Source organism: Poecilia latipinna, unplaced genomic scaffold, assembly GCF_001443285.1.
Source record: "Poecilia latipinna isolate Pla-1442-1.1 unplaced genomic scaffold, P_latipinna-1.0 Scaffold909, whole genome shotgun sequence".
NCBI classification, from domain to species: domain Eukaryota; kingdom Metazoa; phylum Chordata; class Actinopteri; order Cyprinodontiformes; family Poeciliidae; genus Poecilia; species Poecilia latipinna.
The window spans coordinates 217,021-242,849 of record NW_015113525.1 but is presented as its reverse complement, the minus strand read 5'-3'; the positions used below and the strand labels follow the sequence as shown (position 1 = coordinate 242,849).

General features: G+C 38.6%; 1 protein-coding gene across 1 annotated transcript in view; it reads left to right on the top strand.

The window, feature by feature from the left end:
* Nucleotides 1–6,602: 6,602 nt before the first annotated feature.
* The window catches only part of LOC106957508 (dolichyl-diphosphooligosaccharide--protein glycosyltransferase subunit STT3B), a 52,791-nt gene continuing 33,564 nt past the window's right edge, over nt 6,603–25,829 (top strand). Inside the window, exons 1-3 of the mRNA XM_015048884.1 lie at nt 6,603–6,885; nt 15,880–15,945; nt 24,360–24,459. Coding sequence (XP_014904370.1) covers nt 6,613–6,885; nt 15,880–15,945; nt 24,360–24,459 — 439 coding nt within the window. The 5' untranslated portion in view covers nt 6,603–6,612. The remainder of the gene's footprint in view (nt 6,886–15,879; nt 15,946–24,359; nt 24,460–25,829) is intronic.

Here is a 25,829-nt window from a genome sequence, read left to right as displayed (position 1 = left end):
CTTTTTCCTTTTTTATTTTTTTTTATTTTTCATGTCAGCAAATGTCAGATCCTGTACTTCAGTTGGCTAGAGGTCTTGGATTGCATCCGCATACGTTCAAAGGGATATTCACATCACAAAGAGCATTTTTTTAAGGTGGATTTTTCTTTCTTTGGTGTGCTGTATTGATTTTTAGACCTCTGGACTGTGCTCTGGATCTGACTTTTGTTTTCATACAAGAGTAATTCAAATAAACCATGTAGTAAAAGTCATGACGAACATGTCGTATACAAGCAGAAACCTCGAGTTAAAGAGGTTAGCAAACGTCAAGTGGCGTGTTACCACTAATTGCTTGTGCACAATGATGGAACAAGTCACTGGACCTAAACCTTGGAGGATTTTAGCAGAAGCAGTGAAATAGAACAGGTTTGAAAAGAATCATTGTGCGCTGTATTGACCAGACTCCCACAGCTTTGGTTTGGATGTGTAGTTTGTGATGAGCTGCAAATCATGATGGTATGCAGGTCTTGGCTTGCTGCAGAACAACTTTAGAGACCATGTGGCTTTTTTTATGAAGCTAAAATATGATTGTTTCAACACGATTTCTGCTTGGTCTCCAAATGTTTCTTGACCCTTAAAACAATGGGCAGTGCATCTTTTCTAGTACAGCTAGAAAAGATGTATGTACTCAACAGTTTACGTACAAGGTGTGTTGTTTTACAAACCTATCAAAAGTACTTTAACTGATTGTAAAAGTGAGTTGTATCTTGTGAGGATGTGTGGCGCATTGAGGCTCGGCTTTATGTAGTTTCTTTGAAAAAGGATTAATGTGAACCAGGGCCGTTCAGTGTCGCTCACTGCGAAAATGAGCATTTTTCATTTGATCTCTATTGAGCTGCTTTTCTATAGCCATTAACAAGCTCATGCTTGTGTATTTATTTATGCGTAAGACTAAAACCAATCTGTAATTTTGTGTTTGCGTACTTGCCTTGGGAAAATAAAGTCTAAAAGCATGTGAATATTAATAGGTCTTCGAGAACTCCCAGTTGACTTGGCAGGAGTGCAGTGCCAGATGGCGAATGGCGTTTTGCCATATAGAGTACAGACATTTTGATGCCAGGCAGGAGGGTCATTCTTATGGTCATGCTAAATGCAAATATCTCCCTGTAACATGCTAATCTATGCAAAGTTTTACAGCTTCCAGGAGATGGAAAGATGTAGCAAAACCATAATAAAAATGGAACTGAAGAATCATTGAGTCAAAAGTTAGACTGAGTTCAAGTTGTATGTAATCTGAAATATTCTACATATAAACCAAATAAGCTCAAAACAAACGATCATTTAATTTCCCAGATCTGAAGGTTGACTTTTGTAGTCCAGTGAAATGAGAAACAAAAGACAGACGGTGTTTGGCCTAAAAATGGTTCAGACCACTAACAGTGACTTTACACTGGAGCACTCTTATGGCAGCTCACTTATTTAGTGTGTAGGTTAATTGAGAAAATGCAGCTCTGTTTGCATGACTGAGCCAAATCGTTTTTTGAACATAAGCATGTTTCAGAGACATGGTATTTACCTCACCTCCCACACTGCTTTCAAAGTCATAAAATGATTGTGTGAGAGCTCTCATTTGCATTAAGCCTGTGCTTTTAAAACACGGAGGAGAGCAGATGAGAGTTGGGTTTTTCCTCAGTTCTAACCATAATGTAGTGAAGAGCATTTGCCTTGAAAACGTCAGTTAAAAAGTTTTTCCAAATGCTGTTTTTCTCCTACAGTTTTAGTTTCCAATTGCTTATATCACCTCTCCTATTCGCCAGCAGTGAACTGAGAAATTGGCTAGTAGCCGGTTTGGACAGTTTTTTTTTTTTTTTACCTGCTGGGCCATTCAGTCACTCCTTGTTTTTGACTATTGCTGCCATATTGGTGTAACGGCACTCTTTAGTGTGCACTCTTGTCATTGAGGAAAGTACACTAAAGGGCAGCTCACAGTGGCAGAAAATGTGGGTTTATTTTGTAATGAACAGCCTACACCAGTACGGTCTGGTGGCCTGCCAATGCTTCAAGGTAAGATGTCCAGTTATTGGCACCTTGCTTTTTATCATGAACCTCTAGTTTAATACCTTTAAGAAATGCAGTGGAGACCTCATAACGAGGTAACCTTTAGAAATACACATTTTGCTTAAGATTGGCAGCAATAGTGAGTCATTTATCATTAATGATAAAACTATATTTTTGTTTGTGATAGAATGGGAGTCGCACCGAAAGAAAAAATCAGAACTCAAGTGTCTGAAGGCATCAGGGAGAACCCTTCAGTGACTAGAGCACTTACCGAAGTGCTCTGGCAGGCGCAGCTTGTCATTAACACGCTGGCCGGAGGAGTCCAGGACCAGTCCAGACTCCAAAATACTGGCAACAATGTCCAGTAATCTGTTCTGTTTCTGCAGAAACACAATGCATCTCACAGGTGCTAATTGATGTGTATCTGTTACCTTGATGTTACACGTCAATGCATAAATTCGGAGGAATCATAAAAGCTTTTTAAAAAGCTGTCATCTATGACACATCAAGATATGTCTGGAAGGGAGAAGACTTTCAGCAGATAACAGGAAGGCTTAACAAAGTACAGCAAACTTTCTCTTTTATGTCACTTTGTGTCGATCTTGTTTAGAAAGGTTTTCAGAATGTTGAGGTCAGTAATCTTAATTTTTAAGAGAATTAAAACGGAGACTAGAGTTTTAGTTTTAATGTTTTCAAACTTGATGATCCAGTAATCTCAGTTATGGAACTGACCAAAATTGGGGACCAAAATTGCCGTATTTGTGACTTTTTCAGCTGGTGCGGTTTGCTTTCACACTGCTCTGTGAATCGAATCAAACCCTTTGAGCATGTGTGTGCACCAAAAACCTCTGAAGAAGACATTGAGATCAACTTCCTTATTCATAAACTGTAAACAAGAATGGAGTGGCCAAAGGCAAAACAGAAGTCCTACAACTGCTCACTAACTGGCGATTAATCAGAGTTTGATTAAGCATTTACTCCTCCCAAAACAAACTGGACTTTCTAAGTGAACGAACTTGGGTTTGATTAAACTGGATTAAACGGGGCTGATGTGAATTCACCCCAAGATGTCGAAGACAATTGTAGATGTCAAATATATCATGCTGTCGTTTTTAAATGGTGAAACCTGTTTTAGCGTGACTGCTCACACATGAGCACGTTTGTATTTCTGCCCATAATAAGACTTTGTATTGTCTTCGATTCATTTCAATAGCTGCTTTTATACCTAACCTGAACACTTGACCTTGCCCTAACTAACAGATATATTCCTAATCCTGACCTTAACAAAAACATAATTCACACCATACCTCTAAACATAACCCCTAACCTTAAACAAGCGGCGTTCATAGCATTAGAACCGGGCTTTGGTCCTCATAAGGGCCATCGGTCTTCAGAAGGTTAGTAAATATGCCAGAGAAGGTCCCAAATAGAAAAGCTAAGCAAGTACACAGACACAGAGTGTGAGGTTGCCTCTGTTCACTACATAAATACTTAATGACTGCTATCAACAGGAAGGCTAGAAAAAAAAAACATTTTGTAGTTAAGAAAATTTAGGAAAATAATGAATTGGCTGTTCTCATCATTAGGTTGAAACTTTAGATCAGAAATGAGCCACAGATTTCTGATCTGTGCATCTTTAATATCCACGTCGTCTTTATTATTTTGTAGCTTTTCACACGTCCTCAAAAATGTTCTTTTCTCCATCCCTTCTCCTTTACCTTGCCCTGTGTTTCAATTCAAAGGTAGATGGTGCATCTCAACAACCCTCATTAATCGTGTATGACATTAATCCTCCAAGCACTCGGAAGTCTCGCACCAGTTGGAGGACGTATGACTTGATACCGGTTAACGTGACAGTGAAGTGTGTCTCAGCTAAGACCAGTCCAGTTGGCCTTGTCTTTTTATTCCCTTTTCTCCCCGGCCCACCCTCTTCTCCCCAGAGGATGGCTGTCAGTTGCTCTTTCTTTCTGAGCTGCAAATAAGAAAGGAAAGCCTCTTTAATGTGCCAGCCTGTAACAACAGCGGGCTGTCAAGCCGATAACCCACTCTTTGTCTCCACAAGGACAATTGAAATACATAATTTGTGAGGGCTTTTGTTAGGTTTTCAACATTTCATAATGAGAACTCTGTACTTTTAGCATATATTCATTTTGAAAACCAAAACATTTAAGCCAAACTAGATCTTTTTATATTTTTATTTTTATTTTGTAAGCCCTATTTTAAACAGTAGCACTTTTCCTTCATCTAGGTCACAATACAGAGTTCAAACTAGCTAATAATTATAAGATTAATGCAGGGAATGATGGGAATTTGTTCCAATAGACATAATCAAATCCTCTGAGTCAAGAGAGAGAGAGTCGGCTCTCGTTGAAATAGATTGGCTGGCGAAGCTTGGATCTTGTAGGCTAATTAGAAACATAGAGACACGAGTGTATTAGGAGAAGTAGAGTATAGACTGAGGCTACACTGAATACACATTAGAGATCACTTACTTTTATGCATAACCTTTTTTGCATCTGACATCTCTAGTACACTACAACAGGCTCTAATTGGATCGTCTCTCATGGTTGGAGGAGACGGGGGCACGAGGCCTCACCTACACGGGCCACAATTCGATTTCAGCAGGAGGAGCTAATAATCATACATTCTGCTGAAGAAATGCTGCCTTTTTTTTTTTTTTTTTCATTCAGCGCTTTTTAAACTAGTTTGTCAAGATTATCCTTCTGCTGCAAGGTTGATCTGGACTAAAGCGAATCCATAAATATGATGGAAGATTCATTTTAAGCTGAAATATTTACTGTAATTGTTCCCCTCACCTCTAAAAACGCCCCAGATAGTTTGGTTTATACTGAATTTTATTTGCATTTATGAGCTGCAGCTTTTCAAAAGAGCTGTTATTATACACAAATCATGCATTAATGAAGAAAGTTAACACAAAGCCCGTTTGCAGCTGTCAACTTGGTCTTTTTAAATCAGCTGAGCTAATGGGCCTACAGGGAAAGTGGAGGATTTAAAAGACTGTAACACCCAGCTGTGCCCGTTCTCAGCTCACCCACCAAGCTTCAAATTTACCAGTGACTAAAAGCTAATCTTAAATGTTATGTTTAATTAGTTACTGACTGTTTTTGAACAAATACAGAGCAGAAGTATTTTATTTTCTGTCTGAATCAGTGAGACTTTGTGAGAAATTAACACATTAGATCTGCTGTTCTGCCACACTGAGTCTTAAGAGAATTAGAAACTAACAAATAGAAGATTTTCCACTACACTGAATTTGTGAAGACGGGACGTGGGACTGTGTATTTGAACCTTTTAAAAGGTCTCTTTGCTAAAAAAATTATAATAATGGTTGCGCACTACAGACATATTGTAAGAGCATTAAAGTTATTAGAAACAATGGCCTTTTTTCAACACATTGGAAGCTCCTTACAGTTGTAAACAAACTGGGTTTCTTTTTTGTATTTTATAAGTCATTATAAAAGCAATCTGCAGGTGTGAACTTATGTTCAACTTGGAGTTTGAGTTTTAAGGCCAGAGCTGCTGCCTTTGGAAGAAACAAAATTGCAGAACTTGCAAAAAGCTACCAAACTGCTCATTTGCTGGGGTTTTTTTACTCTCTTTTTTTTTTCTTCCTCCTCGTAAAAGGAGTATAGTCATCGACTGCTTGGGCAACCTCAATTAAAAATGCCACAATTTCACTGCAGCACAGTATTTACATAAAAACGTGATTTGTACGATATAATCCTTATTGCTTTAAAACCGATAAGCAAAAATAATTCATTATCCTAGAATAGATTTTATCCATCTTTCCCTCTCATTAAATAATTTTTAAATTTTGATTTATTTGTTTAGCAATAAAGTTTATAGTATATCATAATATATCATGTATTAAACAGTAAGGTTGCCAAATCTTCAGATTTTTTTTTTTTTTTACCTGCATCTCCACAATCAGTTTAGCCACAGTGTTGAGCAGGAAACACAATCTGTGTTTCTACTGGTCACTTTGTGTCACAGTGAAAACAGTTTTAAAAATTTACATGTTTTCTGCCGCAACCATTATAAAATTGTGTCGTAAAGTTGACGTCTTTTCCATTATAACTAAACTGGATGCCCGGCTATTTCTAAATCTGCCACTTACATTTAGGATTTGAACTTCAACCGGAGAACAAAATTGATCCGATTTGTCTCACCACATCCAATCCGTATGTGCAATATGGAGGTGTGTGCACTTCTGTTCAACTGGAAGCCCAAATTGAATGTCATGTGCAAAGAGCCTGATTGTTGTACTTGTTTTATTCCCTGCACCACACATCAGCGACCGCTCGTTCTAACAGGCTGTGATATGTTGATCTGTTGCAACTTTTTAAGATAGGAAAGTCTATGCATGGGTTTGACAGTTGCTTTATAATTTCTATGGTAAACTGTAAAATATAATACACCAAGCTTATGTTGTGTGAAATTGTCTTGTGAATCCTCTCACAGCCTCTTCAACTCACCTGCCATGTTTTTTTTGTTTTTTTTTGGTCGCTCTAATCTGTGTGTGTGTGTCTCTGCCCTCAGGTCTACCCAGGGCTCATGGTGACCGCCGGCCTTATCCACTACATCCTCAACCTGCTTCACGTCACGGTGCACATCCGGGATGTGTGTGTGTTCCTGGCGCCCGTGTTCAGCGGCCTGACGGCCATCTCCACCTACCTGCTGACGCGGGAGCTGTGGAACCAGGGCGCAGGGCTGCTGGCAGCCTGCTTCATCGCCATCGTCCCGGGCTACATCTCCCGCTCTGTGGCGGGCTCCTTCGACAACGAAGGCATCGCCATCTTTGCGCTGCAGTTCACCTACTACCTTTGGGTATGTAGACTGAAAGCTTAATCTAAATAGAGAAAAAGTGACATTTTTCTATACGTGTTCAAGTAATAGTTTTGTCATGTTTTCTGCCGTTGCTCATCTCCGTCTCCTTTTTTTCTAAGAGACGAGGTTTATGTAGCCAGGAAAGTAGGGCCCTACTTTCAAATCTTGCTTGCTTCACATCTTGAATTATTTATCCGTAGCCTTGAAAAGAAAGCTGGTGATCTTTGCAGGCCATGTGGTTCACAGAATCCAAACTGCACTAGAAAAACTTTCACACACCTTCACAATAAGATGACCTTTTAGAGTACAATCAAGCCTGGTTATGGTGGAATTCGGCCGCTGTTTCCAATTAACTTCCTTTTTTGTTTTTGTTTTTTTCTTTAATCCACAAGGTTCACAAACGCCAACAAAACATGTCACCTCGCTCACCTGTTTCCTCCTTGTATTTTTTTTAATCCTTAGTTATTAAAATATTACTCATGTTTTATGAAAAAAGTATTTCCACAGACATGATTTTTATTTTTTGTCCTCCAGCTAAAATGTAACTCGGTTGTTTACAGAAGCCGCACCAAAACACCACACTGCAGCTTTTAAAGATGAAAGACGCTTAAACAGTTTTCAAAGAGTTTGTTCGCTCATTCAGTTGCATCAGCAGCTGCCGCAAAGCCCTGCAGATATCTTCATATAAGCATCATACATGCATGCGTGAAATTGCTACGCAAACAGTTTGATCAGGAGGCCTCTCTTCCTTGATGGTGAACTTGACCTTGTCGGCTGTTAATGGATGTTTTTAATTCATCCTGCATCACTTCAGTTTTCTAATGTTTTTTCATTCATCAATTTTGAATTCTGCTGAACAGACTTTAATCTGCTCTGTCTATAAAAACCATTCTGCTCTTAATTTGAAAAGTGTGAATTTTTATTTGCAATATCAAAAGGATGAAAGAGCTGTATATAAGATGAAATAATGCTTTAATGTTGCCATATAAACCAGGCTTTTAAAGTTGTAACTAGTACAGATTTGACTAAAATTTTCTGGTGTTTATACTTTTAGTCCAGTTATAAAAGCTTATAGTTGATTCTGCTGCTGTTGAACCCGAGATGAACGCTGGAGGAGAATTAACAAAGTTTTCTACTTCTTATCCTAAAATCATGTTGAAGATATTTATGAAATTTTATTCTTTTTCCCCATTCAGTCTCTGAAAATTATTCCATTAACAAATCCCCCACATGCCCACAGTGTTATAATACGGACGTGTCAAAATACTGTGATCCAATTACCAGCCCTGCACACTGTCGCTGTGTGAGACCAAAGGAAAATCAAGACATTTTAGCTGAATACCAATTTATTTTTGTAGATTTATTAATAATAAGCCAGCTGCTGTGCCACTGAAAAAAACAAAGTTAAAAGTACTTGTACAGTATTATTTTTAAAGGAGGATATCTATGAAATTGGACTCTATGCTTTTCCAAATCTGTGGAAATATGAGAAAAGAAAAAATGTTTTGATTTCCAAACTTTTCATTATTTGAAAGACCATATCAGTGTCACTGACTCTTTTTAATCTAGTGCTACTACCCACAGACAAGCCCACAACTATTCCCAAAGCATAATAATTGTGAACTTAAATGTCTCCAATGTTGTAAAACTGGGTCAGAAAAATCCCAAAATTGGAATCTGAGAAACTACTGAAACATGAACTGGAGTATAACGTATTCAGGAAACCTCAATATATTCTTTTGACATTTATTCCCACCGTGTGGCTGTAAGCGTAATCATGGCTGATGTTCTCTTTAAACGTCAACCCCCAACCACTTCCTTTACAAGGAAAGTTCTCTACAAAGGCCAATGCATGTTGTCAAGCAGGGAAGATGGTGGAGATATTTAAAATCTGAATTGAGATGAAAACATGCATGACCTAAAATGAGATCTTGGCTTGATACAGCAACAAGACCTGCGAGTGTGTGAGCATCGTTTCAGACTGTTCTTTTCATTGTGTTTAGGTCTGTGAATAATCAAGTCAGATTTTGTTTTCATGTGATGAAATGTTTCATATAAATCCCATGTTTGTTATTTAAATGTCTAAATGTATCCAGATGCTAATTTTCTTTATGCATCTCTTAAACTGAACAGCTCTGGCCTCCAGCGTTGGAAAAGCCTGATTAGTAGCTGCAGTCCTGATTATTCCCAGTCAAGCTGAGTTGAGTTAACAAAATGAAAACGAGCTTTTGTTAAATATGCCAGAGGCAAGTTTCAATTTTTAATGGAAGATGAGAGGCTATTTGTCCAATTTTATTTTACCTTTTAAGCATCGATATTAATCTGTGTTAGTGTGAAAACACGCGGCACAGTGGAGGCTTTCATCCAGGTGGAGGGTCTTATTCACTCCTGTTGCAGTATGAACACCAATCAGGTCAGACAGGAGCTGCATTCATGGTTCCAACGCAATCTGGAAGTCTGTAATTCTACTTCTGGATTTTCAGTATCATTTCCTTTTTTCTTGTTTTCTAACTCCTTCATGTCCTTTGTTCTTTCTTTCCTCTTGTTCTTGGGCTCTTACTTCCTTCCCTTTGTGTGTACTTTCTTTCTTCTCTTCCTTATGTCTTTGCTCCTTTCCTGTCATCCCATCTTTTTATTTCTGTCCTCCGTTCCTTTCTCCTTTGTGTCCAGTTTCAGTTTCCTTCTGTTCCATATTAAATGCCTTCCCACTAAAGTAGTAGTTGCCGCAAATCGAAAGTAAACTTGTGTATTAATATTTTAAAATAAACCTAAAGAACAGAGAATGTGGAAAAGTCTGGAAGGCTTCCATAGGATGTGTAGAAACTCATCCAAATACCCATGGTTGGTCCTGTCCCTTTAAGCACAAAACTGCATGCAGTTTCAAGGTTGTGCCTTGTTACTTTTTGAAACAACTTTGTGGGTTTTTTTCTTTATTTCGTGTCATTTCTGATGCTGAGCTACAGTTTATCGTCCAGCTCTTGGAGCTTGTTTCTAAGTTTCCATCCCCCTGATAAAAGCCACTCTGTTTGGGCTCTGACTCAGCAGTGTAACCACATCTATAGTTCCGCTCTTTTACACCCAGATCCTCTTGCAGTCTACTCTGCACATGTTTTATCAAATACGATCATAAAGTATATGATGTTCTCTGTTAGCTCTTGTACGTGGAAGTAAATCAGGAAGTTGGTCAGACAATCTTTGCAGGCGGATCTTGTAGTTCATCCTAGTAACGTTTTCAAATTCAGCTTTTGCAGGTTAGACGCTCGAAAATATGAATCAGATCAACTTTGCTGTACTATCAGCTGAAAGTCTTCTCTTTTCTCGTGTTGCACCTCTGTCGTGAGAATATTAATTTCAGGGGATATTGACTTACAGTTTGCAGATTGCACATAAAACAATATCACCGAGCTGTAATGGGGGTAAAACAGGATTGCAGAAGTGTGAGAAAGCAAATGCAGAAGTAGCACAGCCTGCAGGTGCAAAACGAGCCGGGCCCCACTGAGCTGGGAAATGTTCAGTAGGATAAGATCCAGATGACATGTTTAGGATGACATCCAACATTTTTTTTTTTTTTGTATTTAAAAGTAAGACGTGTGGCTGTTTGAGGATGGTTTTACAGAGATCAGTCAGTTAGCGACTGAAGCAGAAATTCCAGAGATGTGTGAATGTGCTGGTGTCAGTGGTGTTGAGCCACATGCTCTTTGGTTCTGCAATCCCATCTGCATGCTGTGAAAGCAAACACAGCACCTTGATAAATGTGTTTGTGGTTTATTTGCTCAAAAGCAGCAACATTGAACAAACTTTTACTGACTTTAAGAAATCAATAGAAACCAAAAAGATCACTGCAAAATGTTTACAAGAAGAGCTGGCCGTCTGTATTTAGTCACTTTGATTAAACGTTGGATATGTCTAGAATAAAAATATATAAATTACTTTTGCCTTGGAAGATGCATTTTATTCAAATCAAACTTCTGCAAAGAGTCTGACAGATTTTTTTATTTTATTTTTTAAAGAAATTGCTAAGTGGTTTTAAATTATTGGGAAGAAAACCTTGTGCAGAGTAAGAACCTCAGTGTAAACATTGGTTCTTCAGCTGAACAAACAGTTAATGGACAGTCTCGTCTTAGTTCTAGTCTTCATTCCTCCGTGGTGTGCCAAGTTTATTCAACAAACACCTGGTTGGGTGAAGCTTGGCCCATGTTGGCCCAGGCTGATTGACATTAAGCACAGTGTCCTTAATGAGAATCTCACCAGCTTTCTTTACAGCTGCTGGAAGGGAGCCAAACCTTTGAAAAGCGCCTTCGCTGCAGTGGTGACTTCTACAAAAATAAAATAAAATGGAAGCCGTCAACATTTGGGAAATCATTCCAGGTTGAAGGACAAGGGATATAAATGCTGCGTGCTTCCATACAAAGGACTTTATTGTTCCGCTGTTGTCCTACTTAAACTGACACAGACAGCCTATTCTGAATTTAAAAAGCTTTCAGAGACACAAAATGTTACTGACACGAGTGTTAAAATGGAAAGGAGCATGCATTTAAAAACAAAGAAAAGGAAAGCAATGCATCAAATGGTTGACAGAAAGCTGGCAGCTTACATGCAACGATGAAATGGAAAAAAATACACAGCTATGCAAAAGCAGTCATAGCCCTTGAACTTGTTCATATTTTACCATGCGTATTATATCAGCTTATGAATGAGTGTGCTATTGGGTGATTTTGACTCTACAGTGCCTTGAGTGGTCAGTACTACTAGGAAAATGCAATGTTTATTAATTAGGTGACTTCTGAAGTCAACTTGTTGTACTGCTTTTTATAAGAGATCAAAGAGAAATTCAAAGAAATGCTCAGATTTTAATTAAAATATTTTGAAAACGATGTTTTGTTTTGTTTTTTCCAGCCACTTCACCAGTATGAACTACTTTGTGCTGGTAGCGCATAATTAGGAAGAAAAAAAATTCAAGAGGTTTAAACAATTTTGCAAGGCTCTGTATGTATACGAGCTATTTGTCTTGAAAACTGCAATTGAAAATGAAAGGTAAGGAAACGCAAAAAAACAGAACAGAGTTTAGTTGAGATGAATGGAGCCGTGCAGACTGCAGAGTCGGCAGAAAACTCAGCAGAGGGCTGCAGTTGATTGAATTTTGGAAGAGGTTAGCTGCAGCTTTGTTCCGACTCTTTAAGCTGCTTCGCGACAGAATCCATCCATTGTCTTATAAAGTGTAGTTGTACGTTTAGTATTTTCTAAAATCGCTGGAAACTTTCCAATAATAGAAAGTGTCAGGAAGTTCTGCCTTCACTAACCTCCAGCGACGCCTATAAAACATCTGCTATGACCATTTCTTCCCTTATCACGCGCCTCTGAGGTTGTAGAGGACACGTGTTTGTTCCTGCGTCATCATAACGGCCTCTTGTCGTCTGGCGTGGTGGGACAATACATCTCGAAGCGAGGCAGGTGTTCCACGCGGCAGCCATTACCGCCTCTTAAGGCGGCATGTCATGAGCAGGGCAGCACCATCAAGAAGAATCTCGCTGCACTCATCGTACGCCCATTCACATCTTCCCTTCAATTTAGCGAGGGGCCTGAAAAACAATCATCCTGGCCATGCACCACTGCTTCCCATTATCAGTCTCATTTACCCACATTTGTCTTTGTGGTTTTCTTGTCCTTCCCTCCATCCTTCTCCAAGATTGTCTTGCGTTAATTGTCTTTGTCGTCCTTTGTCTCTGTCTTTATCGAGCGGCGTCTCCTCCTCCTCTTCCTGGTTATTCCTTGCCCATCTTCCTTTCCTGTATCATCTTACTGCTCGTTAATTTTTTCCCCTTTATCCTCTTCTTAGCATTTCATAAACAGCGTTGTTCTCTCTGGTCTCAACACAATCTTCATTATCCAACTCTTTCATTTTAACCACTAAAAAACCCATTCAACTCTATTCTCTTGATCGCTGTGTTTACCCCCCCAAACACACGCACGCGCACACACACACACACACACACACACACATTCTTCCATAATCTATAATTGAATCCACTCACACAGAGGAGAGTTGCTCCATTCGTCTGCATAAGAACAACAGTCTCCCAGCACACAGTTGCACAGCGTCCCTCCGTTTCTTTAACCCTGCGCACCATGGCTGTATTGTTGGACCAGTAATTCCGCTCTTTCTCTTGGCTCATATTTAATTAGCTGGTCTGGTACCACACTGAGAGACTTGTGTGGCTAAACAAAGGCAGCAGCCCGGAGGGCTTCGGGGGTGTTGGCCACAAGTTGAACACCAGGCTGGATGCGGCTCGGCTTCACTAGTTTGGATGATGTTGAGGAAAAACTGCAGATTGTTCAGTGGCTCTTGTTATCCTCTGTGGTTATTGATGTCACTCTTGAAGTGTTCCTGTGAAATCTGGAGAAGTCTGGATAATCTTTACAGATCTGAATAAAGCCCATTCAAAAGCTACCCAACTCTGCTTCTTTTTGGTTCTGTATTAAAAATCTTTTAAAATTACAAAAAAGACCAAAAAAGAAATGAGGACATCTGCTTTTTAGGTCCAGGAAAATAGTTTTCACATGAAAAATGTGTAGCATCTCTGCTTTTAAAAGCAGTGAATACTTCAAATAGAAACATTGATGGGGAAAGTTTAGCTGTCTTCAGCAGTTTTGTCTGCTAAACTGATTAGCACTAGTTTTGGTTACACCTTTGCTTCTGTTTTTATTTTCAGAATGTATAGGTTCAGTTTCCTAAGCTGCATTTTGTTTTACATACATTAGATATGCTCCACAAAAAACATACAAATAATTTGGAATTACGTTGAACTTAGTTCTCCTTCAAAGTGAAGATTAAGATGTTACGTGATCACAAAGTATCAGTCATTCATGTTGGATCTCGTTTATGTTTTACCATTAAAACCTGATTGTTTTGTTTTGTGTGGGTGAAGATATCAGGATCTCACTCTAGATTTTGTGCAAAAACTGCTAATTTATTGTTCAAATCAGACCTGCATTCTTTGTAATGGGCAGTGTTCCCTAGTAAAGTGTTCCCTCCACAATGGGGCCAAATTAGATTGATGGGAGTTACTGAGAGACCGGAAAAAAAAAAAAAAACAGGATTGACTGAATTTTAAAACGTTTTTTGTGTGTGTTAGTGTAAAAACGGAAAGCTTGAACATGAAGTAGGGCAGGGGATTTAACAGTCACAGTCTGACAGCAGAATATGCCCAAAGGTAAACGGGGGGGGGGGGTGGCAGGGCAGATTTTAAACAGCCAGAATTGGTTATCAGTCGGTTCTGAAAATGCACATCACTTATGGTCGCGGTTCTGAAGTGACCTAAATACAGTTCTTCCTACAGCATGGCACAGAGACCCATTCAGTGTTTTATTCACCCACACATTTGGTTTTTACCAGGAGGAAAGAGAATGTATTCTATAGTAAATGACTACTAAAATCTGGAATCATTGTATAATATTAAATATATTGAAGATGCATTGATAAAAAGATAAATGGATTAAAAATAGTTGAACAGGCCAATTACAACATAGATGAAAAAATCAACTCATAATTAACTAGAACTGTCAAATTGATCAAATAATGGGGAATGTTGAAGTTAAATGGAAGAAAAAAATAGAATCCTGATGGGATTGAAATTGTTGTTAAGTGAATTTTTTTTTGCACCATTTATGTCAATCTTCCAAGGAGAGAAAAAAAAATAACAAACTTTCACTTAACCGGGACTTTAACTGTGTCGTCATGTCAACCCACATAAAGCTACGCAGCTCTGAAATCTTCTGATTTCCTCCTACAAACAACTTCCTTGTTGGCAAGAAATCAGACTATTGTCTTCTGACCTGTTCCTTTGGGTGTCGGGATATTCTGACCTGCTCCAGCTATATAAAGCATCGCTGCCTTTTGTAGCTTATTGATCCATAGGTGTGTGTCGTGGTATTTTTGGACTGAGACTACCTTTGTCCAGGAAACATTGATTCCTTTTTTTTTTCTTTAAATAAATTAACCTTGCTGACTGCAGTCAAGCTTCTTGACAACATATATCACCTGTGTTAATCGGTCACTCTGAAATATGACTTCTATTGTCTGACTGTATGGATGTACCTTTAACAGTGTTTTTAATTATTAACCAGGTCTGTGGGTCATGTCGGTGTGCGGACCTTGTTTCAGGCTATGTTTAACACAATAATCTGCAACAGAAAACTCTGATGTTTATGTTCAAGATCAACAGAGATGAATGAAGGGTTTAAGTTGGCACGCTCTACTGTACTAGATGTAAATAGGTTTATGGCTTGAAAATATCATCTAATAGGAGAAATTAAGTAAGCAGAATAAGTCTAATTTACTGGTAGTCTCAGGATTTCCACTGCAACTATAGCATACATAGTGGAAGGAGCTTGTCCCGCAATCGGTGGGTTGCCAGCTCAATCCTCTAAGGGCAAGACACTTCACATGCCTTCTGGTGTTGGTCGGTTGGCCTGTTGGTGCCGATGCATGGCAGCCCAGAACAGGTGTGGCTACTGTCAATCAGCTCACCACCATCAGTGTGTGAATGTGTGTGTGAATGGGTGAAAGAATGAGTGTAGTGTGAAGCGCTGTTGGGTCCTCTGGACTTGATAAAACACCATTCCATTTACCATCCACCCATTAGTTAAACACCTGTTTGTCCAACAGTTTCTACCACATCTTGTTGTCCATTTATTACTCAATCATCCATCATCCCATCCATCTGTCAGACTGTATTCGGTTTATCCGTCTTTTGGTCTGTTCATCAGCTGGATTGCTGGACAGATTGCTTTCAATCCAGAGAACTATTTATTTACCTGTGTCCATTCGTCTGTCTGCCTTGTCATTTGTTCGTTCATTGTCCATTCATGAGGTCATATCTGTCTTTTACTCTTACTGTTTGAAGTCTTTGATCTGGTTTAGAAATTAAACATGTAAAACTGTGTAGGAACCCTTTTATTGGAGAACACTACATTGTTTTCTGTTCCTCTTTTCAGGTGAAATCTGTGAAGACCGGCTCAGTGTTCTGGACCATTGGCTGTTGTCTTTCCTACTTCTACATGGTAAGAGTTAATGCATTTGCATTTTGTTGCCTTAGTTGTAATGAGGATAAAAGTGATAGAAAAGTATTTAAAGTCACTATCGCTGTCATCGTACTTCTGGCTGGACATCTGGACAGTTACTGGTGTAAAATTAAAACTTGCTCAATGTCACACAAAATGTTGCAATAATACCACCAAACTGCAAACATTGATTTCAAAAAAATATTTTCACAATTACAGCTTTTTTTAAAACTCTGGAAACCAGCAAAGAAACCATAGATGGTTCATATGACAAAAATAACAATCCCAATCACTGTTTTTGTAGTTTCTATTCATCATCGACTAGTTTCTTTATCTCGATAAATCAAAATTCTTGTCAACCCCACTATAAAGTTCATGCTGCATACACACTCATGTCCCTGAGGTCCTTTGAGGAAAAAAAATAAACTTTTATTTTGTAATTTATAATTTGTTAGTAAAAGTAGGTCTTTTACTAACAAAACGTCAGTAAAAGATCTGACTCTGTCAGATATTTCTGTTATAAACTAAGATTTCCATAAATGGACGTTTATGTTGTGCTTATCTGCTCTGAAGCTCCGGGTTTTCATGCTCTCAGGATTTGTTTGAGGAAGTGTTTAGATCTAATCACCCGTTCAGAGGAACCTGGGGACCCAAATGTTTGCCTCCTTCAACACAATTCTTGACGCAAACTCGGGTCGTCGGCCAGCTCCGCTTTCCTTACTCCAACCAGGAGCGTTTCTATTCAGATGATTTTGACTCTCATCCATTTTTCAGCAAAAAGATTCTTGTCTAAAAGGCAGAATCCAATTTACAGCATGTCATTCACAGAAACTTCCTCTTTTATGTCATCTTCTGCAGCAGCAGCTCAGACATTCTGAATCAGTCCAGTCGGCTCCGTCAGTGAGCTCTTTAGCAGACCTTTCTGTGCATTTACAGCCGAGCTGTTCATGTCTGACTTTTTATACCAGAGGGGCTAGAGCGCCTCTGATTCTTCCATTGATCATATCACAGACAGAAGAGTCAGGCTAGATGCTCTCGGTACTCAGTTTGACCTGTCTGACGTTGTTAATACATTGATATGAACATCGGATTCTAATAAATTAAAAAAATCAATAAGTCAGCTGTCATCAAATGTCACTTAAGCTTTCTGTTTGAAACCTTTGTCAAGTTGTGGTTTTTAGCTGTTGAGTTTAATCTTTGCAGTGTCTGTTTCATGACATGTTTCCCTCATTAATTATTGTATATGGCTGATCCAGCAAAGATTTTTATTTCTTCAGCAACATAATGTTCTGACACTGAGCAACAGTGAAGGAAGTGGTTTTTGATGGAAAGCTGGAGCTGAGTGCTTCTTGTTGTTCTATGGTGTCATCAGGTCACTGAAGGCTGAATGATATTTTTTGCAACTGCAAAAACTTCTACATTTTGGATTTGAAGGAACTATTGCAGAAATGCAGTACCCAGAAAATGATTGACAATGCAGCCTTAAAAAAGTCATGCAAAAAAGTACCAGTAAATTTAATCGGTTGAATCACTGCAACACAGTTGGTTTATGATTCTTCATACATACTCAACAATAAGCTAAATAAGCAATATTTTAATGGAGCAAAGTAGTTCTATTTTTGTAGGTAGGAAAAAAGTCATTGTATATTAGACTCCTACCAATTTGCAGCTCAGTTTTCTGGGTTTTTGACACATTGTTTTGCAAGCAGCCAATACAGCAGCGGCATTCATTTTCTTTGGCGTCGATTGGCTGAATCACACAATGTTAGCTTCGATGTTAGCTTCTGTGCAAGTGCCAAAACAGTTTCCATTGGATGTGCAAATGTATATTAACTATATTTGTTTGAACTGTGTAATTAGGCAGTTCTAAACATTTTTAGACCTCAGCCATTTGTGGGAGATTGTGGTCTTCAACCTTGATCAATAACAGATGTCCAATAGATCCAAAAAATTTTTATCTTATTATTATTTTTAGACTATTCCGAACAAAGTCTGTTTTATGAGAATAGATGCTGGCTATTTGTTGCCCTTCTTGCTGTAAAATTGAAATAAAAGCCAGAAAGGAAACGTACAGTGCTGTACCGAACACTTCCCATTTAAGAAGGGATATATTAAAATGTCATCCTAAAAAAGTCCCATATGCATCAGCTCCATTTGCTGGAGGGCCAATTTTGTACCATTTTTGAACTACCATTGGGGAATACACAATTTTCCCAAGGGCTGCTTTTGCCCCGGGGCCGGTCTTTGGACAATCTTATTTTAAGGAACCGTGCAAAGCCCAAATACTGGAATGTTATGTTTGTGTGTGAGAGGGGATTACTTTCAGAGCGGCTATTCTCTGCTACCTCCCAACAACCTCCTTCTCACCCTGACTTAACAGAGGAAGTATTTTCCTTCTTTTCTGCAACTTCATGGAAATCTGCGACAATTGTTAGTAGGTTTAGCCACTGCTTCCCTGCATTAGTTATCAATTCAGACTGAATCCCATCAGGGGGTTGATGAGAGACGAGATAAAAAAAAGACAGTTCAGGCACTGTGCCTCAGCGACAGATTGTTTGCATGGGCGCCTATGAAAATCTCCAGCGTCGTCTTCATTCAAAACTAAAGCTATTTGGCCAGCAGCGACACAGATGTCAAATCCAGCAGATTACCGAAATCCAGCTTCATCGATCACACTGCAGCGGGGGACTCAAGAGCTGAGAGATTACGGAGGGGGGATTGGTGGAGAGATGAATAGAACGGCAGACAAAACGCAGAGGGGACAGAATGGTGTATAGAGAGGTGCAAAGAGATTAAAAAAAAAGGACAAAGATGGAAAGAATACAAAAAGATAAGAGCCGACTTTATTGTCCTCGTCAGTAGCAGTGAAAACATTTAGTTTGTCTTCTTGTTATAATCTTTTTTGTGCGCCCACATATTCCTCCTTATCCAAAGAGATCAGATCTTCCTCTATAGACAAGTCCACCTCAAAGAATAATAAACCAGGTTTGGACATCTCCATCAATAACTCATCGTTTTCTATGCAACCACCGACTGTCTGGCCTTCCAGACAAAGTGCTGGAAGCACCGTAGATATTCTTTTAGGATGGTATTTAATCAGGATAAAGCCAAGGTTATATTTCCCAGCGTGGCTTAACTGAACGTGACACTCATTAAGGAGTTACCAAAACGAAGCGGGAGAGATCTTTTATTGCTCCGACTTTGGATTATTTGAAGGAGAAATGGCGGCGGTGGTTGGGATTAAGACATGAATTTGAGCAATTTGATGGACTGATGGCCAGGAAAGTTCAGACCGTCGCTGGAGGCTGCAGATCATCTTCTGAGGTTGGAACCAAAGGGCAAAGCTGATTAAAAAAAATTCCAATTCCCTAAACCCTTCAGCATCTTCTAATAGACTAACCTGTAATGTCAGCGCCTGTCAAAAGCTCTTTAGCTCAATCAAATGCTGATTAAATGCTCTGAAAACCGGGCTCTCACAGTGGCTGCTTTAAGGGAAGCAGCTTCCCTGGAGTGAAACATTAAACTGACAGCAAGACTTTAGAGATGGAGATGTCTATCTGGTTCTGACCAACCTGGTGGATGAAGGAACTCCACCTTCATCCTTCATTACATACTGCCCTCCACTGGTCTGTGCAGTACTCATACCTGCTGAATATGGAAAACAGTGGCCAAATAATTGTAACATGGCAGAAAAGTGATAAGCATTCAAATGTTTTTTTTTTTTTTTTTACAAATAACTGAATTTAGTATATTTATATAAAAAATTACAACAAACATCTAAAAAAAAATACAATTTACACAAATTAATATGTAGATTCATACCCAATTTTATTCCAATTCAATCATTATGAAAGAATGCTGTCAAGTTTTTTGTGCCACTTGTTTAAGAAGTCTTCTATCTGAGGAAACGGTGGAGAGGAGGAGTCCTCTCCTTTAACAGAAGGAACCCTCCAGCAGAACCTGACCCGGGGTGACCGATCAACTGCCGCGACTGACTGAGGGTTTGAGATAACAGAACATACCTGAATAATTAACTTGTAAGTGAAGGTTACATTTGTATTTGGCCTTTTTTTACACCAATATCCCCAAAGTTACAAAGATGGACTCAGTGGGCCGATTGCAAATGTGCATCTTCACAGATTTCTATTGGAAAATAAATTGAAAAACCATAAATCATACTCCTTCCACTTCACATGCGATCACTAGTTTCTGGTTATCACATGACAAATTATGAAACGGGTTTATAAGCCGCAAATTCTTTTGCAAGGCATGGCAAACTGAAAAAAAAAAAGTCTTTTGAAAATAACAAGATTAGTTTGCGTGTGAAGCTTCGTACACACAAATGCATCTGCAACCTCAGAGAGGAAACCCTCGGCCTGTTGCATGGTGCGCTTTTTAAATCCTCTTCAAAGCACCTCTGTGGTCATCAGATAAGCCCAGCTTGAAGTTCAGAGAGCGATAACGGCTGCAAGACTGTTCCAAGCTTTTTAAGATTCCTGCCCTCTGCTGTTGCAGTCTAGCTTTAGAAAACGGTTGGCTGAACCATAATTTGTCCATGTGACCCACAGCGAGACAAGGAGAGGCGTCCCTCGACTTCCCATGGTCCTGTTATGTGGAATAAGTGCCATGCTGTTCACTTAGACTCAAATTGCATTCTTTAGTTTGACTGAGCAGACACTCGAAGCCTTTGAATGTGAATGTTACCCCAATGTGGACACATCTTTCTTCTCAAGAATTGCGTATGATAAACAAACAAGATAAACATTTTCATGAATTTTGTCAAAACGTGAATATCTTAAGAGCCTTTATGTTTTTATATGCACACTTTCATCTAAGGAAAAAATGCTCCTGAAGCTACTAAACAGATTCTCATGAAAGATGATCACGCACATTTGTTGCCTGGCCTTGTAATCACATTAGTGTTAGCACAACTTTCTTCATGCATTATTTATTGACAGCCATTATCAGGTCAAAATATGTTTTAGTGCTCTAGTTCACAGCCCGACACGTGCAGATCTAATGAGATTCTCATCAGCCTCTAAATTTTAGCTAATTTTCTGACCTTAGCTCCTACAAATACTTGGAAAAGCAGTTCATCTGCAGGAAAGGGTCCTGTACCGTCCCATATGATTTGTGACTAAGACCATTAAATCTCGAGTAACAACATCCGGATGGCCACAGCTGCAGATAAAATTTTTTTATCCTTTTTAATCTACGTAAAATAAAATGTAAATTAGGACTACTGCTAACGCTAACCTTAACTGGTGCTATAACCAAAACTAGTCTGGTCTTCAGCAGCCCCAGTGACTGTAATTTTGCCTTATTTGAAAAAATAATTGCAGACAATAACCAAACTTAATAACTGAATTGTTTTTAATAAGTGGCAATAAGACTTTTACACCACTGTTGAGGATTTTTCTCCAAGTCTGGACTCGGCTGTACTATAAATGTTAAATTGCAGGTAATTTAACAGGGGGGGATGGGATGCCCTTTCTTTTAAATAATTTGAAAACTGCAATTTGTGTTTATTCGGATAATCTTTCTCTGATAAGTTTGTTTGATTCAAAATGTGTCAATGTGACCAAAAAAATGCAGAAATCTTCAAGTGGACAAATACTTCTACAATGCACTAGAACAAATCTGTTTAAGCTGCAGGCTACTTAAACAGATTTGTTCAATTTAATTAAAATTATTTATATCAAGGGCCAGTTAAGCGATATAATTAGCATCATCCAAGTATCTTTAAAGAGCCGATAGGAAGCAGTCAGTCTTGGAAGACATCTGAAGATCTATGACAGTCTCATGGCTGTGATGAGATGCTAGCAGCTCTATATCAGGGAAGTTGTTGGCCAGCACTGCTAATCCACCTCGTTTGCTTTTGCCACACCTCTATAAATCTCCGTCTGGCCGTAGGATTAGAAAGCCAGGCGGAGAGACGTTGGAGTCGGGAATATGATCCTTTCCCATTATGATCGATGGAAGAGATTGTTTGAACTTCCTCCTTCTCCATCAGATTTACTTTAGGATTAGAAGCTTCTCTGAATTAATTGAACTTCAAGGGCGAATTTTCCACCTTTTCTTCCTGCAGCTTTGCATTTTCTCTGCCTTGCTTGAAAGCACCGCTCTCTCTTGTTGGTCATCTATTAAGAGCAGTATGCGGGAGCCTCTCAGACTGTTTTGGCGTGATGTTCAGAAGAAATTTTGAAACTCTGACTTCCTCTTAATCCTGCTGTGCGACTTCGTTTTGCCTGACTCGACAGTTCATTAAAAAATTAACACTGCAAGATGTTGCGGGTCGCCCCTCGCTGTGTCTGCAGTGTTTTCATCAGTTCCCAGAAAGACTTGATGAGCTGTTCCTGTGTCAACACTGAAAACGAGTGTTAAATTGAAGTCATCTTTGTTGTTCGTTCAAGTTCTGGTTCGCAGGCTTCTAATTGGTTGTCACCATTTGAGACAACAGATGCGAGTGACTGCCAAAAGATAATTGCGCCAGCAAGAAGCTTATTTAGATTCAGTTTTTAATTTTTCTGCCTTAATATTGCATGAGGATCTCCAGCTTTCTGTAATAAAACTTGCTTGTTTCTCCTGTGAATATGAAATCATGATCGTTTGTTTTATCTTCCTTTGCTGGAGCAAAAGGGCTCTGTTGTGAGGAAAAGAAGGATCAAACAATTTGCATTAATGTAATCACCTTTTCAGGTTTTGTTTTCTCGCATATTCCGCTCGTTTTATCTGTATTCCTTTATTTTTCTGTAATTACAACTCAATCTCCTGTCAGTTTATTTGCCCTTTGCCGTTGAGACGCATAGATGATTAAAACGTTGTTTTAGTGGAGCTTTTTTTATGGCCCACACATCAGACGCTCTGCTGCGTGGCAGACCTCAACAGCAGCTTTGGTCGTCTTTTAGTGGAGCGTATTAAGTTTACTGGTGCATCAGAGATTTTACATCTGACATGTGAAGTGTTATCGCTTAGTTTTTACAGATTCTATTTTAGTTGGTGTTTATGGCTGTGTGTTTGTGCCCAGTAAAGATGCAGTTTTGGTGTCTGCTGTGGGAGTTTTAATGTGGGAGTTGGTATTTGGAAGCGGTCTCTTGGCCTCTGAGGGACTATTGGCAGTTGTTTCTTTGTGGAAAATAAGTTACTTTCTACATTTAGGAATGTCATTTGATTATCTAAATTTTTGTTTGCTGCTTACTTGTTATTTTGAGGTGTCTTGGGCCCATTTTGAAATAGTATTTTTGATGTTTCTAGACTGAAAGAAAATAATACAGCTGGTAGTTGTGACAGAATTAATAAATCTGGAAAATCGGATTCTTTTATGTTTGATCTGAGGAACTAAGATTGAGGTAAACTTGGAGAATTTTAATATTTTTGAATAATTGGTGAGTCACTAGGTCTTTGTTATTCAGGCTGGATGTCTCCAGCCAGACTTGTTTGAACAAGAAAAATCCCTTTTTTTTTCTTTTAAATTATTCAGTTTGAGTAAGAAGACACTAGAAAAGACCATATCAGGTTGAGATGGTGAGATTTATTTCATGTTCAAAAACCTGCAGTTTTGTGTCTTTATAGACAATTTTTCAGACAGAAGGCTTCAATGTGGATTTCATTTTCTGGCTCTGCAAAGCCTCAAGGATCTGCTGCCAACATGAAAGCTCTTTTATTTAGACTTTTCTTTGGAGTCGGCTGCAACAAAAAAAAAAAAAAAAAATCATGTTATGGTTTTACAAGTTAATGCTGTAATCCAACAGGTGGAAACAGATAGCAGCCTTTTTTTTTTATTATTTAAAGCTTTTTCCATTTTGTTGCATCCGTTTCCTTGATATGGAGCCAAACCTCTACTCTGAGATTTCCCAAAGTCTACTAACGTATCCAAATCCAACAAGTTCCATAAAAGAAAAAAATTGAAAGTTGAAAGGAATACGACTGAACAGGATTGGTCAAACTTCCTGTTGTCAGCTGAAAGCCTTGCTCTCTCTTGTTCTCACACCCTATCATTTCATAGAACATAGTTTCCTATTTTTCATCCCCATTTTTTCCTCTTCGTTTTATTTTAAATCTATTAAACATCCTGGAAACTTCAGAGTCTTCCTCACTCAGTAGCAGCATCCACACCACAGGGAGAAATAAATTAGTATAATTTCTCATTTGAAAATCAGCTGTTTGAGTTTTTTTTAGTGTCAACCTATTGATTGCAAACTACATATTTTTTTTTAAACCAAGAGTTTCCTTGCAGTACGACTTTGTCTCAGCTCATCAAACTTCTTGTAACCGTCTTGTTAGCATTGCTTATTTATGTAAACCTGCTTATAGAGCTTTGTCTCTGATTAAATGTGAGAAATAAACAAGAGACACTAATTATCTTAGCTTTCTGTTTGCTTACTGACATTTAAATATTTTTCTGTTTCTTGTAGGTGTCAGCTTGGGGAGGCTACGTGTTTATTATCAACCTGATTCCTCTGCATGTGTTCGCACTGCTGCTGATGCAGCGCTACAGCAGAAGAGTCTACATCGGTAAGGCTCACACAAAGCACAAGCAATTAAACTAAAATGTATATTTGTCTGTCTGACCTCGTATATAAAACACCCTCACAAATGGTGTGTGTGTGAGATGGAGACATTGTTTTCAGAGGCTTTCCATGTGGGGCAGAAATGTGTGTAATAAACAGGAGATCCACAGGTGTTTCCAAACACTGTTGCCCCCCAGCATTTGACCCCCACAACAGGCTTCAGGGTCCAGTCACGTCTGTAGTCATTACCGACAACCCCAGGCGTTTCATCATCGGCATGGCAGACATCCACACACCCACACGCCTCTTCACAGTAAAATCAGCCACCTGCTACCTGACCCTCTTCACTTTTTTTTGTGCAAATCGGCACCTAGCATCCCAGTTCCACTCACTGCATTCATCCTACCTCAACTTTTCCACATTTGCTCACTTTAATATTTTTTTTGTGCTAGACAAACACAAAGTCACGCATAAAACTCTTAAGATGAAGGAAAAGGATAAATAGTTTTAGCATTTTAACAAATAAAAATCTCAAACAAGATCCCAGTTCAGTGCAGCATCTGGAAATGAGAAGACAGAGGCAGTGATAACCGGCCACGACACGGACCCCTGCTGAACTGACAAGTTGGACATGAGGAGTAAAAATCACAGGAGTGCGGTGTGGTAACAAGGCATATCTCAATAAAAAAAAATTAGCGGGGCAATAAATTGCCCCAGTAATCATTGTGATAAACGATAATGTTGTTTTGCGTTGATTAATAATGGCATAATGGTACCAGTTCACCCTCTCAAAGACCAATAAACTTTCATTCTGTAAACACTTACCACTTGAACTGGAAGATATTTTAAATACCCAAAACAATAAATAAAACATCTATAAAATCTATTTACAACTTAAACCACAAATACAATAGATTGTGATGTCCTTTTTTGTTGCTCTATCACATAAAATCCCCCCTAAAAGACATTAAGCTTTGTAATTCTTATGTGACAGAGCTGTATATATATATATATATATATATATATATATATATATATATACACACACACACACTGCTCAAAAAAATAAAGGGAACACTCTAATAACACATCTTAGATCTGAATGAATGAAATATTCTCATTGAATACTTTGTTCTGTACAAAGTTGAATGTGCTGACAACAAAATCACACAAAAATCATCAATGGAAATCAAATTTATTAACCAATGGAGGCCTGGATTTGGAGCCACACACAAAATTAAAGTGAAATGTTCCCTTTATTTTTTTGAGCAGTAAATATATATATATATATATATATATATATATATATATATATATATATATATATATATACACTCATAGGGTGTGAATACCCTCAAAAAGTGTGTATATTTT